Here is a 16,696-nt window from a genome sequence, read left to right as displayed (position 1 = left end):
ACGCACACGCACACGCACACAGCAGTTTTCCTGCTGTCTGTCTCTCTTACACTTTTCTACCTCAGCTTCCCTACTGTCTGTGTCTCATACACTGTCTCTCAGCTTTCTTAGTCTGTCTGTCTCCACTAAACTGTCTGCCTCTCAGCTTTCTTACTGTCTGTCTCTCCTAATCTGTCTCCCTCTCAGCTTGTGTTATGTTAACCCATTAGGCCTGAACACATTATGACGCAATATTTTATGCTTTAAATATACAAAAATAGCAGATATACAAGCTCACAGCGCGGCACCGAGTGCCGCGCTGCGAGCTTGTAGATCTGCTATTTTTTTTAAATCGTGAAAATTAGAATTTTGACCCGATTCTAGGTAAGTGTCTTTTGAATCCTTCTAAGATTTTTGGAAAAAACCTATGTTTCTATGTCAGCAATATGGCCAGCCATCGTCAAAGAAAAGGTCCTTTTCACTTAACTTGAGCTCAGTTAGTCTGTTCTCGAGAGACTACTATGTCAGTGGTTCTCAAACCTTTTCATGTGAAGGACCCCCAAAATGATATTTATTTGGCCACGGACCCCCATCTCAAAATATTTAGTTCCAGGGACCACCCAGAAGCAAAATCTGAGTTACAAACATTCGCTTTGAAAATACATATATTCAAAGATTTGCACACATTTTCACGACTTTTTCAAAAATAGCAGATCTACAAGCTCGCAGCGCGGCACTCGGTGCCGCGCTGTGAGCTTGTATATCTGCTATTTTTCACTGGTTAAAGCAGTCAATAATTCTAGGCCTAAATGGGTTAATCACTTCTTGTGGAGTCGACAAATTTGATTACTTTAAACAAGAAAATAGTCCCTTGATACATTCCAACAAGCTTAGGACTTGTTTGAGACTCAAAACAAAATGTTTGGGACTTGGACTTAACTTGGGACTTGTTATTCTTCACTTGGGACTTGCCTGTCTTGACTTGGGAATTGACTCAGTACTCGAGAGCAAAAACTTGAGACCTACTTGCAAAAAAACTGTGATTTGTCCTAGTGATGAAGCTTTTACAGTACATAACATTTCTCCACCAAACATAGCCGAATAAGCAGATCTAAGTATAGCCGTGTTGCGTTGTAGATCGACTATTTTCGACTAATGTCCCCCACCCCCAGTATATGGAGAGTGGGGTTCAGGTGGTTAAATGAACTATTTCCAGCAGAGGCAGGCAGGCCTTACTTAGTGCTTCTTTGGAAAGATTACGTCACTTGCAGTAGGTAGACTAAACAGCTGTAGGAATGTGTGTAGTCAGCAGGGCAGTGCCAGCGTTTCCCCAAACGCTCAGCAATTTGTATTTTGTTACATCTCATGATATATACACGAGTTACACACAGTACAATGCCTTGCTTTGTTCCTCCACATTGCAGCAACGATCACAACAATAACAATCACTTATTATGACGATATTCTACGCATTTATTTCACAAAATCCTGACTCCTGAAAGATGTAAGCCCATGTGTTGTTTTAAGACTGTTGTTGTTGCCACTCCCGTCTCGCCCATTTTCTCGGGAAATAAAAGAGGACACAACGTCACTAGTGTGGGGGAGAGGAAGAGAAAAATAAAAAGAGATGGAGAGACTGAAAGACAGAGAGAGAGAGAGAGAGAGAAAGAGAGATGTGCTATGAAACCAAAATGTGTAAAGTGAAACATTTTCCAAGTCCATTGAAAGAATGAATTGAATTTAAGGGTTAAGGGTGTTATAAATGTAATGTGGAGATTATCTGCAGTGAAATAAATAATAATAATGGTATTTACAATCTGATCCATGCTCAGCCCTGCACCAATAAAAGTCACTGGATTGGTTTAAAGATGAGGACTCAGAATCTCAGCAAAAGACACTGGTGTCTACATGGCAAGAAAGAGACAATGGTGACTACGTATTGGCAAGAAAGAGACACTGGTGACTACGTATTGACAAGAAAGAGACACTGGTGACTACGTATTGACAAGAAAGTGGTCAAATACACTTAATTATAGGGGTCCTTGACATGAAAAGGTTTGTGTTTTGAGTTTTTCAAAAAACCTTTTGAAGACATTATAGAATCAGGTCAATATATTCGAAGACTTGCACAAATTGTCATGATTTAAAAAAAAATAGCAGATCTACAAGCTCACAGCACGGCACCAGTTAAAAAAACGTGACACAAATGCGTTCCAACTTGTCTAAATGGGCTGAACCCAAGCGTACCTGTTCGGGATGCTGCCAGCCTCTGATCTCCGCCACCGTGTTGAAGGAGTCAGCGTCGGGGAGGGTCCTGGCTCCCATGGTGAGCCGGACCACCACGGCGTGTCCCCTGCGGGCCATGCGGCCCATCATCTGGGCATCCTCCACCGTGATGCAGGCTGTGGGGATACGCTTCACTCCATCCTGGTAGTCCTGCCAACCTGTATGCGGACTGAAGACAATTTACAATATACAATTTAGGCATTTAGCAGACGCTCTCAAATTTAGGTCTAGAATTATTGAATGCTTTAGCTATTGAAAAATAGCAGATAAACAAGCTCACAGCGCGGCACCGAGTGCCACGCTGCGAGCTTGTAGATCTGCTATTTTCGAAAAGTTGTGAAAATGTGTGCAAATCTTTGAATATATGTATTTTTAAAGCAAACGTTTGTAACTCAAATTTTGCTTCTGGGGGGTCCCTGGAACTAAATATTTTGAGATGGGGGTCCGTGGCCAAATACATATCATTTTGGGGGTCCTTCACATGAAAAGGTTTGAGAACCACTGACATAGTAGTCTCTCAAGAACAGACTAACTGAGATCCAGTTAACTGAAAAGGACCTTTTCTTTGACGATGGCTAGCCAGATTGCTGACATAGAAACATAGGTTTTAAAAAAAAACCTTAGAAGGATTCAAAAGACACTTATAGAATCGGGTCAAAATTCCACATTTCACGATTTTTCAAAAATAGCAGATCTACAAGCTCGCAGCGCGGCACTCGGTGCCGCGCTGTGAGCTTGTATATCTGCTATTTTTCAATAGTTAAAGCATAAAATAATGATACACAATAATGTGTACCCGTTCTGAATGGGTTAATCGTCATGTAAAATGTCCTAATGGTGACAGTCCCTAGCAGGTACCTGTTGATGGAGAATGGAGTGACAGATCGGATGAGTGTGGCGACGGCTCCTAGCTTGGCGGCCTCGGAGGCACCGAAGGCCCGGTACGCCACCGTCTCCCCGTAGCTGACGAAGGGCTGGTTGAACACAACGATCCTCCCCACCGCCTCATCCGCTCTACGCCTCAGCTCCTCAAAGGACTCCACCACCAGCACCTCCGCCTCTATGCCTGGGGAGACAGGGAGACAGAGTTCCATTGATCTGGTTGAATACTTTATAAGCAGTTTGCAATGGGAAAAGCACAAGACAGTACACTTCAGATACAAAGTCTACTAATAGGATTTAAACCCGAGAAATCACTATGGCTTGTTTAAATTGGGGTCCTTTTGAACTCAATTCATAGATAACTGAGAACTGAGAGAATTCAATAAACAAGAAGTTGAAGGTTATTTTAAGGCAGACAATGATGCGCATGTTAATTAGCCTGGCGGGGCCCGACGCTATATCTGTGTTCATTCCTTCCACAGTATAACGTCTGGACTTCCGTTGATTGGCAGCGAGTATACCGATTATTCTGTGATTTGGGCCAATCAGTGACTGCTTCCGCACTATGCTTCCGCACAACAAACGTAGTCTTCCTGACAACAAGTGAAAAGATTTCCCTGATTGGTCCATGTGTAGACGGTGACGTAGATGCATGCTGCAAGCTGCAGCATTTTCAAAACAACAATGGCTGCCCTCGCGATGCAAAAAGTGTAACAGTTAACGCTCTAACCATAAAACAACCAATAAGTGCAGTTATTTCAGAGTTGGAATCAATTACAACAATTAAAAAGCAACACGGAGGATGCGCTAGTGGAGTTTATCGGCCGAAAAGACGTGTTTGTTTGCCGTTCTTCCGACTGGCTGAGAGATGGTGATTGGTTAGAGGAGTCTGTCTGTCAAGGCAAGTACTCCCGCCCACTTTTCAAGCTGCCAATAGGCTAAAGGCCAGACGTTATACTGTGGAAGGAATGAACACAGATAACGTCGGGCCCCGCCAGGCTACATGTTAATATCATTGTATACCGGTACTTTACATTTTCTTAAGACCATTTTCAAAACAACAACATTTTACCAGTGCCCAACACACCAACATATTGTTAGCAAGTGTCAAATACTGACAAAGAATTAAGGAAGAGTAGAGTACAGTACAGACAGTACAGATTAATAGGCCGTACACACCAAGCACTAGTCTATAACTATAACTATAAATCAAGTGAATGGCAGAGTCCACACCGCGATTACAGTATAACAAAGACAATGGTGAACTATTATAGTGATTGTTGTGATTAAACAAATGTCAGATTAAAAATGAACAGTAGGTTATCTCAAAGTGGCCTTCTAGTACTCTTCTCCATCTCCCTGTATTCAGCGCCCAAGCCACCCATCCCTTATTTTTTTTCTTTGGGTAGAATGACAAACGGTCTTTGCTCAGCAAGTATTACAGTACATCGCATCTAAACATTTTCATGTCATTCTACAAAGGTAATGTCACTAATCCTTTAACCACTTCAGTCCTATATACTTTGCTGTACGACAAATAGACAAATTAGCTGCTTGTAGATTGTAGATCTGCCATTTTAAATCAAAGCCGCCAGTGGTAATGTGGTTAAGAGCAGTAGCGCTTTGGGGGCCGGACGCGACCGGACGCCATGTGGCCGGAAATATTTCCCCACATGCACGCGCACGGACAGCACCGAACGGTGCACGAGCGTGTAAATGCGCATACCCCCCCGCGAGAGCCGCGACAACCCCCCACCCCGCGAATCCGCGATAACTACAAGCTATACTTTAATCAGTGGCTACTACTTTGCATAACAGGTTTCTAGTGGTGAATGTGTGAGCGTCCTCAAGCCTCTATTCATATGGATATATAGCCTACTTTAACACCTAGGTTTCCAGCTGTGACTGCATGTGCATGTGTCGAAGTGTGTGTGTCCTCATACATGGCTCCATATTACTGTGGTATTTAGTGTTTGAGATTCGTTCAAGGCAAACTTTGTTTCTCTATCCTACTGCAGTGCTGTATTTTCTAAATGAATTAAAAGAAAGTAGAACATAAAATCTTAAGTAACAATGCAAATGTAATTAACTCATTTAGTGCCACCCTAGTCACCACTAGAGGGCGCCCAGTGGCCATAGAAAATCCCATAGAGATATGCTGGTATATGCAGAAGCCCTGCAGCCATGACTTGCCTGAACACTTTCCTTTGTGCATGTACAGGAAGAGGATGAAGTTAGCTTAAAGTTAGCTATTGGCTACCAAGCATTTTAGAAGCCTTATTTTCGTCAACTTAGCCATGATTAAACCTTGCACACCTCATGCATGGGAAAAAAACAGAGAAGAATGAGCTCTAAAAAATCCAATGCAATCCTGGATTGCATTGGAGTGGATTTGTGCAGTTTGTTCACAGCTTTCAAACAAAAAAATCCGATTGGAAATCCGTTCAGGCATTCTTGAGATAATCGCCATTATGTTTTACATGTTATGTAAACAAACATGGCTGCCCTGTATGTTAGATGGGGTTGTATGGGGGTGGAACATGCAAAATCGCGATTGAAATCATGTTCACTAGATTTGATGGGGTCCAAAAAAAAAAATTCTAATTTTTTTTTTTCAAAAAAATATCTCTTTTTTTTTTTTTTTTTTTTTTAATATCCCGAACTAGTTCGGGATAGGCACTCTGGGATGCGATAATATATCCCGAACTAATTCGGGATAGGCACTCAATGAGTTAAGACTAGAAAACTATTTGTTTTCCCACCATCTGCTGACATCCTTTCTATCTAAATAGCCTCTAGAGGCGCGTGCACGTGACGTCAATAAATGACTGTCCGCCCAGAAAAAAAAATCCCAAAGCACCACTGGTTAAGAGTAATAATATGGTGCAAGTGGTGTAGTGTACCTCCAGGAGGGGTTCCTACACTGCTGCCCAGGCCCAGGAGAGCCAGACTCTTGTTCCTGGGATGAAGCATCTCAGCACTCTCTTCTCCTCTCACCCAGTGAGGGATCTTCACCGGTTCTGTCGGCATTCAAGTGGGACAGCACATTAAATACACATGTCCTGCAAGACAGTGGTTCTCAACCTGTGGGTCGGGACCCCCAGAGGGGTCCCCAAATTATTTTGGGGGGTCCCCAGATGATTAACTTAATGTGCAACATTGTTTTCTCTCTCAACAGACCAACATCACATTTGAGTGTATAGTTGCATGCACATTGCTAAAGTGACAATTTAAGGACTTTTTAATACCTCTAAAATGACAAATTAAACATTGGCCAAATTGTCAAATAGTACAGGCAGAAATTGTGAAAATAGCCGATCTACATGCTCACAACGCCTCGCAACGTTGTGAGCATGTAGATCTGCTATTTTCACAATAGAACAAAATGTATTGCAACTCAGTCAACTCTTAGTGCTCGTCAGGGTGGGGGGTCCCCAGGTCAAATATGATTCTTTTGGGGGTCGTGGGCTGAAAAGCAGCAGACCACAAACTCTTGCTTTACATAATGTATTTACACACAATTAATTTCACAGAGGTTTAATTCATCCGTTCGTTCCGTCCATTCATCTATCCATTAATTGATTGATTCAGGGGGGTAAAGTAACTAGCTCCAGTCATTTACTCAAGTACAATTTTGAGGTATTTTTACTTTCCTATTTTAAATACTTTTACTTCTACTCCACTACAATTAAGAGGAAAATATTGTACTTTTACTCCACTACAATTATGTGAAATCTTTAGTTACTAGTTACTTTGTAGATTTTGATTATTATTACAAAACATACAGTAACCACTTCAGCCCTATATATATTTAGACCATTTGAAAATAGACGATCTACAAGCTCACAATGTGTCGCGATGTGACGCATTGTGAGTTTGTAGATTGGCTATTTTTTAAGGGTTTTTATACATTTCATACATTTGAAAACTTGTGAAATGGGACATTCTGTATAATGAGTACTTTCTACTTTTGGTACTGTAAGTACATACATTTTGATACAAATACTTAAATTAAAGTACATTTTGAATTCCGGACTTTTACTTTTTCTACATAGTAGCGTAGCGGTCCAGGCAACTAGGCTGCTGATGCTTTCTGACAGCGTGTCGCGGGTTTGACTCCTGATCCCGACGATCTTTGCTGTGTGTCACTTCCCCATCCCTCTCTTCTCCCCATTTCCAGTCAATCTACTGAAATCTATCAAAATGACTGTATTCATTCATTCATCTATCCACTCATCCTCACTAGGCCTGTCACACTTTTTATTACATAATAATTGTTATTGTTGTTATTATCTGCTTTATGTTATTATAAAGCAGATCTAAAAGCTCACAACGCATCGCGATGCGGCGCGTTGTGAGCTTGTAGATCGGCTATTCCCACTATCGATGTTCTTTTTTAAAGTATAAAGTTATCAAATATGTCAGCAATTTCTTTGTATATTTAGGTTATGTGTCATATCTGCCATGTGCGACTTCAAAGCCTAAAAGCCAAACAGAAATGTAATTGTCAACGACAAAAACACGATTAAATCGTTAACCGCAATTATTTGAGTGACAATTAATCATCATGTAAAATGTCATAATGGTGACAGCCCTAATCCTCACCCAGATGCACATCCAGTCCGTCTTGTGTCATGGCATTGTGCATGTACTTGATGGCCATCTCCAGGTTGTGGGAGCCGCTCACTCTGTTCCCGATGGCGTCGGTGAAGTCAGCCAGGCGCGTGTAAGAGCGGTTCTGGGCCGACCCGGACACGGCCAGGTCTATGATCCGCTTGGCCACGTCGGCGTAGCCCGCCACCTCCGCTGCTATATCTGATATTTAGCACAGTAACATGAAAAGGTAAATGATACATTTAAGTGACAATGTCACTCTGCAAAAAAATATATAAAAGCTCACAACGCATAATGTGACGTACATTTTTTATAGCTCTGGTCCATCGCGTCACCTCCAGTGACGCTCTGACAGACCAGTCGGCAAATGAATAGATCCGGGTTGTGAACCATTGTATCTGCGGTGGCCGCTGGCTGGCTCGAGGTGGGTGCGTTGAGCGCTCGTAGGGGCTGAGAAATCGCGGCCTATTCATTTGCTGACGAGTCTGTCAGAGCGTCACTGGAGGTGACGCAATGCAATGGACCAGAGCTACATTTTTTATATTTTTGAAAGTTTGCCCTTATAATGACATGGTCGAACTAGAGACACAAATGAGTTAAAACTTAAAAATCTGACAAAATGTATAGTAGATACTAGCGGTAATAGATTTATTTTACACATAGTACTTTGCTTTGAATATTTATGATTTTACATTGTCTTACAGGACTTTGTGAGCATAATGAAACTGACTGGACATAATGTAACTAGAAGTAATATTACGGTATCACTAAATGTATAGCACTAATGCCTAAATGAGCAGTTCCTAAACTGTTGTGGATCTAACATATAAAATACTTCAAGAACTAACATATACTTTAAGTTCTTATTTACTGTAGGGGTATCACAATGAAAAGTACTTTTTCAAAAATACCATGCATTTTGTTTTTAATATTAATGTTATATTATGAATAAAATCTTAGTGTTTTGCCAAGTATTTGAGGGCTCACTAGAAATATCCTCAACCCAGATAACCCTTCATCCGGTCTGCAGTTTGGGAATCGCTGGCCTAATATATTAGTCTACTAGTCGACCACTAGTCTGTGCTGTAGGCAGCAGTCAACTGGGGTAGACGTGGACAACTTCCTCATGCTAAATATACAGCGCTGGTTTATCATTTATGTGTTTAATTCGTCATGGCAACTGCTGGCAGGGCAGTTGCCATTTATAAATTGTGGTTCATAGTGTAAAGTACATAGTGTGAAATACCACACTAGGATGCCTGAACTTCCTGCTTTACAAAATACTATTTTCATTGTTATTTATATGTATTACATGTTCGGTAAAAGGAGACTATAGTCGACTACTATTATGAAAAACATGCACGTGTGGTATGTGCTCCATACTTCACTACATTTACAATAAGGCTGCAGCAGTTAATAGAATGAATTGCTTTTATCGATTATTAAAAATAATAGATTTTTAGAATTATGGCCCATTGCAACGATAACCACTTTTCGTCCCGGCATCACCATTTTGGGCATGTCATTGTCATGGTGAAAAAAGTTTAAAAAATAGCAGATCTACAAGCTCACGCTCTCGTTGTGACAATCAGACAAATTTATTTAGTCAATTATTTTCTATAAAAGAAATAAGAGTAAGACACTTGTTTAAATTTTTAAAATCCACTTCCTGATCATTCGATTAATGAAAAAAGTGATGGACAAAATAATCTCTAAGAAGATAATTCATAATTCCCAGCACTGAGGGAGAGTGGGTACCTTTGTGTTGGGGTTGATGATGGGAGAAGGCTCTGGATACAGCGGAGTGAGGCAGACACGCCATGATGGACAGAGACAGACAAAGAGAGAAGGAGGAGGAGAGAGCGTCTCCGTTCTTCAGGGCCATCTGTGGAAACAGAGCAGAGTAAACCAACATAATAGAGTATATAGACTAGACTAGAGGGTATCTGCACATTTCTAAAGTGACAATTTAAGAACTTTTTAATGCCTCTAAAATGACATTAAACATGTCCAAATTGTCAAATATTAAAAAGAGTCTGAAATTGTGAAAATAGCTTGTGAGCAAGTAGATCTGCTATTTTCACAATGGAACCGTGTTATACAAAATGTAACACCTCAACTCTTGGTGGGGGGTCCCCAAATCGAATATGATTATTTTTTGGGGGTCACGCCCTGAAAAGGTTGAGGACCACTGATCTACAGTAACCAGACAACTCGCCCCAGCCCGCTGGCCAACCGGTCCAGGCACATACCACATATAGGCTCAGTGTAGCCTGACAGCGTGTCGCTGGTTCGAGTCCCAACCAACTTTGCTGTGTGTCATCTCTCTCCCCAGTTCCTGTTAGTCTACTGTCCTATCAATAAAGGCATAAAAGCCCCAAAACTTCTTAAAGATAGATAAGTACAACTCGCCCCATAAACACACTCGGACCCACTTTTTCTGCGGGCCCCATAAACACACTCGGACCCACTTTTTCTGCGGGCGGCTTGCCCTGAGTGGTTGTATTCTTATTTGTTTTACTGAGGTTAAGGTTAAGAATAAGGTTATGTTTAGGCATCGTTTTACTGAGTTTAAGATTAGGAATAAGGTTAGGTTTAGGCATAGTTTACAGAGGTTACATTTAGGAATAAGATTAGGTTTAGGCATAGTTTACTGAGGTTACATTTAGGAATATGATTAGGTTTAGGCATAGTTTACAGAGGTTACATTTAGGAATAAGATTAGGTTTAGGCATAGTTTACAGAGGTTACGTTTAGGAATACCTGGTGCCCTGGCGACCGTTCCAAGGTGGTCGGATTTGAACCGGGCGAGTGCGTTTTGGGCATAGAGTTATGGGTTTTGGGGTGAGCGTTCTCGTATTCTCATCTACAGTATGCTAGGCAGTTAACTGTTTTGTTTCTTACAGTATAACTAGGTACTGCTCAACTTGCATGCCAAGTCCACAAAAACATACAGGTTGTAGCAGCCTATCGATAAAAAAAGAATATGTTTCACTTTCAACAGATTTTTTAAGATCTAAACCTATTTGTTTGCATTGTTTGATGGATGGTGTTGATGTGTGTTTCAAAACATTATGATGATGATAATAATTATTCATTGAACACAATTAAACTCCAATAGGCATAATATGTCATTTAGCTTAATGGTTCTCAAAGTGGGGTCTGGGGGACCAACAGGGGTCCTCGGAACAATGGGAAAATAGCAGATAACTGTTAGGGATGTTTGAGATAACAACTGCATAACAATTCAGAATGATGAAAGATTAGGCCTACTCTCCCTACCTATTAGTATAAGACAGTTGTAGAATGATATACTAAATCTAATCTAACAAAAGATATCTTCTCTTAAGGGGTCCCTGGATCCTTGTCATGAAACTGTTTTGAGAATGAGAAACACTGATTAATAACTGGCATGGTCGCCCCATTGCAGCTGATGGTGATTCATGTTGAGCTGTACTTGTTCTGGGCACATTCATAAGTCACTCTCCAATGACTAAACCACCTACTGTGGACCAGTCATATGACACGTTGTTATTATGTCATATGACACGTTATGTTTCCTTGTGTTTTGAGCCACAACAATAGCAGCTGTCCTTTGAGAGGAACACAGCTCTAACGTTCTACTGAATTAAGTCCAGTTCACAACTTCACACGCTCTATCAAGTGAAGTAACGGTGCAAACATAATTTAAACACAAAAAGAACAGAGCAGCTAAGAGAAAGGCAGGACTGTAACGCAACTTTAGTTGTTGTCAAAAAATGAACGTGCAATTTAAAATTCCGAACATAATTTTATATTTATATAGACCTATAGGCTATAGAGAATTAAATCCAAAACACAAACCCTGGTGAGCTGTTGTGACAGAGTTATAAAAGCATGACAGAAGTGTCCAGCAGCAGTGATACTGTCCAATTCTCTCCGCTAGTTCCTCATAGAAACACACTGGCTATGTTTATTTGGCGAATATAAGCTGGCGAATATAAGACTTCCCGGTGGTCGATATTTTCAGCATAAGAGTACCCCTGGCCCCGAGGCAAATGAAAAACGTTGAAAAACGATTACTATCGTTATATTTTGAAGGCGATTCATGCAAACCGGATGTCTTATATTCGTTATCTCTCACACTCGGAAGTCCTTATATTCGCCAATATCACGCACCTCTTCGCAACGCTAGTGTGAGGCTAGCGTACGTAGAACTAAAAGTAATGAAAATTGGAAATACTCCGGTAAAGTAAAAGTACCTGAAATGTGTAATTAAATATACAGTACCTGAGTAAATGTATTTAGTTACTTTACACCACTAACTGTGCGTTTTACAGCGGACACCGGTGTTTGTTTACTTCCGCGTTTCAACCAATCAGAAGCCGCGTCTCCCCCACGCTCATCGCGTACGTTGGGGGCGTGGCTACGGCGCTGACCGCCGGTGTTTTGTTGACAGTTTGTTGGTCTCCATGGCAACCGAAATGTACGCTGTACAGTAACCAATGAACGCGTTTGTGACGTGGCAGTTTGTCGTTGCCAAATAAATAAAGGCCTCTTGACCTGAGAGCATTCAGATGCATCAGGTGTCAACAGAGTGAGGTCATAACATTGAGAACCTCTAGAATAATCTACCCGACACATCTTGCAACTTATCTACTGTAGGTCTCACCTAATAAACTCCAAATTTGGACCTAGGACGACCTACCCTGCATTTCTGTGGATTCCTTTTTTTTTGGTCCGTTTTTTGGACAACTAAATTAAACAGACTTAATCTTTAATCCATAGGGGATCACCACCACCACAACACCATGGCTGAGAAGAACCTGCTGGACGTGGGACCTCCCAACCCTAAGAGACGGAAGCTCAATTCACGTGCGCTGTCAGCGTCTAATGGACCAGACCAGCTGCTGCCTGACGGGTCAGCTGTAGGCTCCATGGGCAACCTGCCCACAACAGCGCCCCTCTCCGCCACGTGCACCAGGAAAGGCTGGCATGAGCACGTCACCTTGGACCTGCGCAATCACCTTGTACATAAACTAGTTCAAGCCATATTCCCCACCCCAGACCCGGCAGCTCTGAAGGACAGGCGGATGGAGAACTTTGTGGTTTATGCCAGGAAGGTGGAGGGGGACATGTATGTGTCAGCTAACAGCAGGGATGAGTACTACCACTTGCTGGCTGAGAAGATCTACAAGATCCAGAAGGAGCTGGAGGAGAAGAGGCGGTCGCTGCTCCGGAAACAGATCATCAACCAGGCCCTGTTGACTGCCCAGCCCTCCAGACGTAGCTCCACCCCCAACCTCCCTGGCCCCGGCCCGGGTCCCACCCCGGCCCAGGGTTCCACCCCACCCTGCCCTGCCCAGCCCCAAACCCAAGCAGTGCTCCCCGCAGTGGCACAGATGCCTCAGCCCCCTACCACGCCGCTGTCTCAACCGGTAGCCAGTCTAGATAACCGGGTGCCGACCCCAGCCTCAGCCGCCAGTGCTGACTTGCACTACCAGCACGCAGGAGCCGACTTGCCCAAACAGGAGACCAAAGTCGAGCCGCGCCACGAGCGGCAGGAGTTTGAGGCTGCCGGCGGAAAAACAGAGCCCAACATGGAGAGTGGGGAGGACTCCGGTTCGCTGTCGATGAAGAAAGAGGAGCCAGAGGAGAAGCATGAGGCAATGGAAGTAGAGGAGAAGCCAGAGATGAAGACGGAACCCAAAGAGGAGGAGGAAGGTGGAGCTAACGGCACAACCTCTTCACCCTCCTCTCAATCACAGAGGAAAATCTTTAAACCAGAGGAGCTGCGCCAGGCTCTGATGCCCACCCTGGAATCTCTCTATAGGCTGGACCCAGAGTCACTGCCCTTCAGACAGCCTGTAGACCCCATGCAGCTGGGCATCCCGGATTACTTTGACATTGTAAAGAACCCCATAGACCTGTCGACCATCAAGCGCAAGCTGGATACGGGCCAGTACCAAGTGCCCTGGCAGTATGTGGAGGATGTCTGGCTCATGTTTAACAACGCCTGGCTGTACAACCGCAAGACATCTCGCGTGTACAAGTACTGCTCCAAGCTGGCCGAGGTGTTCGAGTCCGAGATCGCCCCGGTCATGCAGGGCCTGGGCTTCTGCTGTGGTAGGAAGTACGACTTTTCCCTTCAAACCCTCTGTTGCTATGGCAAACAGCTGTGCACTATACCCACTGGAGGCACATACTACAGCTACCAGAACAAGTATTATTTCTGTGAGAAGTGCTTCAATGAGATCCAGGGGGAGAGCGTGACCTTAAGGGATGATCCTGCTCAGCCACAGACAATAATATCGAAAGACCAGTTTGAAAAGAAGAAGAATGACACACTAGATGCTGAACCGTTTGTTGAATGTAAAGATTGTGGACGGAAGATGCACCAGATATGTGTTTTACACCACAACGTCATCTGGCCGTCTGGATTCATCTGTGACAATTGTTTGAAGAAGAGCGGTAAAACAAGGAAGGACAATATGTTTTCTGCAAAAAGATTACAGTCAACACGGTTGGGAATGCACATAGAGGACCGTGTGAATAAGTACTTGAAGAGCCAGAACCACCCGGAGGCTGGAGAGGTTTTTGTGCGAGTGGTGGCCAGCTCTGACAAAACGGTGAAGGTTAAGCCTGGAATGAAAACCAGGTTTGTGGACACAGGTGATACGCCAGAGACCTTTCCTTACAGAACCAAAGCACTTTTCGCCTTTCAGGAGATTGATGGAGTGGACGTGTGCTTCTTTGGCATGCACGTACAGGAGTACGGCTCTGAATGCTCGTTCCCTAACACCAGGCGGGTATACATATCATACCTCGACAGTGTTCACTTCTTCAGACCTCGGATGCTACGAACGGCGGTCTACCATGAGATTCTCATTGGCTATCTAGAATATGTCAAGAAACTCGGGTATGCCCAGGGTCACATTTGGGTGTGTCCGCCAAGTGAAGGAGACGACTACATCTTCAACTGCCACCCTGCCGACCAGAAGATCCCTAAACCCAAGCAGCTTCAGGAGTGGTACAGGACCATGCTGGACAAGGCCTACGCTGAGAGCATCCTGCACGACTACAAGGATATCTTCAAGCAGGCAACAGAGGACCGTGTGACCAGCGCCAAAGACCTTCCCTATTTTGACGGTGACTTCTGGCCCAACGTTTTCGAGCAAAGCATCAAGGAGTTGGAACAAGAGGAGGAGGAGCGTAAGAAGGCGGAGAACACCGCCGCCTGTGAAACTCCTGAGGGAACACCAAGTATCACCAAGAAAGCCAAGAAGAAAAATAACAAGAAGGTCAATAAAAACAAGAGCAGCGTTAGCCGAGACAATAAGAAGCCTGGGATGCCGAATGTATCCAATGATCTGTCCCAGAAGCTTTATGCCAGCCTGGAGAAACACAAAGAGGAGTTCTTTGTGATCCACCTGCACCCTGCCCCCATGGTCGACACCCTGCCGCCCATCATGGACCCTGACCCCCTGCTGACCTGTGACCTGATGGACAGCCGTGACACTTTCCTGACTCTGGCCAGGGAAAAACACTGGGAGTTCAGCTCCCTGAGGCGGTGCAAGTGGAGCACCAAGTGCATGCTGGTGGAGCTGCACAACCAAGGCCAGGATCGCTTCGTCTACACCTGCAACGAATGCAAGCACCACGTGGAGACGCGCTGTCACTGCACTGTCTGCGAGGACTTTGACCTGTGCATTAACTGCTACAATTCCAAGGGCCATGAGCACCAGATGGTTAAGCGGGGCCTGGGCTTGGAGGATGATGATAGCAACCAGAGTGGAGAGGCCTCCAAGAGCCCTCAGGAGAGCAGGCGCTTGAGTATCCAGCGCTACATCCAGTCCCTGGTCCACGCCTGCCAGTGCCGCAACGCCAACTGCTCCCTGCCGTCCTGCCAAAAGATGAAGAGGGTGGTTCTGCACACGAAGGGTTGCAAGCGCAAGACCAACGGAGGATGCCCCGTGTGCAAACAACTCATTGCTTTGTGTTGCTATCATGCTACGCACTGTCAGGAAAACAAGTGTCCTGTACCGTTCTGCCTGAACATAAAGCACAGAACCATGTCTCTACCGTCCCTGCCGGCCTCCACTGCTCCCAGCACACCCACTTCTCACCCTCAGCCCAACAACCCCCAGACCCGTCAGCAGGCTTCAGGTGAGTACCAGCAGCGCATGGCTGGACCCATGCAGGCGCCCATGCAGCTGGTGCCAGGGCCACAGGGGCCCCAGGTTATGCAGCCTGGCATGGCCCCGGGACAGTGCCCCGGAGCTGGCGGACAGATGCAGGCTGCCCAGCCCCAGCAACTGGGCTTTCCCCAAGGGCAGTCCCCACAGCAGGCCATGACCCTGCAGCGAGCCATGATACCACAAGGGCAGCAGCCACAGCTGGCCCAGGGGATGTCGGTGCCCCCCCAGCAGCCTGGCGTCTGGCCACCAACACCACAGAGAACCGGCACCATTGCTCCCAATGCCCTCCAGGACCTCCTCCGTACCCTCAAGTCCCCCAGCTCACCTCAGCAGCAGCAGCAAGTCCTCGATATCCTGAAGTCCAACCCACAGCTAATGGCTGCTTTCATCAAGCAGCGAACGGCCAAGTACCACGCCAGCCAGCCTCAGCAGCAACAAGCAGGCCAGCAGCCACCATAAAATTAAATAAATGATGATGATGATGATGATGTAAATAATTATGTAATGCAAATAAATAATATATATATTGATCTGTCATGAATATAGTGTTTTTCTTCCCCAAATAATGTAAATGGTAGTGGTGAAAGTAAGCTAGTCTTGATCAAACGTAGCCTATTACTTAGGCTACTGCAAGAAAAGGCAGCAATACCAAATATATCAACGTGTAGAAATACTACAAAATAAAAGTACCACATTCAAAGATATTCATGGGTTGCATTTGTAGTCCTAAACCGGCCATATAGAGGACCAACACGGGT

General features: G+C 44.3%; 2 protein-coding genes across 2 annotated transcripts in view; one reads left to right on the top strand and one right to left on the bottom strand.

Annotated features, from left to right (window-relative positions):
• LOC308302788 (carboxypeptidase Q-like) overlaps window positions 1-11,708 on the bottom strand; it is a 33,804-nt gene extending 22,096 nt beyond the window's left edge. Inside the window, exons 1-6 of the mRNA XM_080747079.1 lie at window positions 11,605-11,708; window positions 9,520-9,646; window positions 7,753-7,962; window positions 6,051-6,167; window positions 3,124-3,331; window positions 2,227-2,434 (exon numbers count right to left, since the gene is read on the bottom strand). Coding sequence (XP_080603205.1) covers window positions 2,227-2,434; window positions 3,124-3,331; window positions 6,051-6,167; window positions 7,753-7,962; window positions 9,520-9,646 — 870 coding nt within the window. The 5' untranslated portion in view covers window positions 11,605-11,708. The remainder of the gene's footprint in view (window positions 1-2,226; window positions 2,435-3,123; window positions 3,332-6,050; window positions 6,168-7,752; window positions 7,963-9,519; window positions 9,647-11,604) is intronic.
• Window positions 11,709-12,551: 843 nt separating this feature from the next.
• LOC308300105 (histone lysine acetyltransferase CREBBP-like) lies at window positions 12,552-16,397 on the top strand (the record flags this gene model as incomplete). Its single annotated transcript, XM_080743883.1, has 1 exon — window positions 12,552-16,397. The coding sequence occupies one exon, from the start codon at window positions 12,552-12,554 to the stop codon at window positions 16,395-16,397; it is 3,846 nt and encodes a 1,281-aa protein (XP_080600009.1).
• Window positions 16,398-16,696: the final 299 nt, after the last annotated feature.

The sequence above is a fragment of the Nannobrachium achirus genome (genome assembly GCF_963921795.1).
Source record: "Nannobrachium achirus genome assembly, chromosome: 2".
Classification (NCBI taxonomy): Eukaryota; Metazoa; Chordata; class Actinopteri; order Myctophiformes; family Myctophidae; genus Nannobrachium; species Nannobrachium achirus.
Note: the sequence above shows the minus strand (reverse complement) of the source record. Positions and strands in the feature narration are given on the sequence as shown.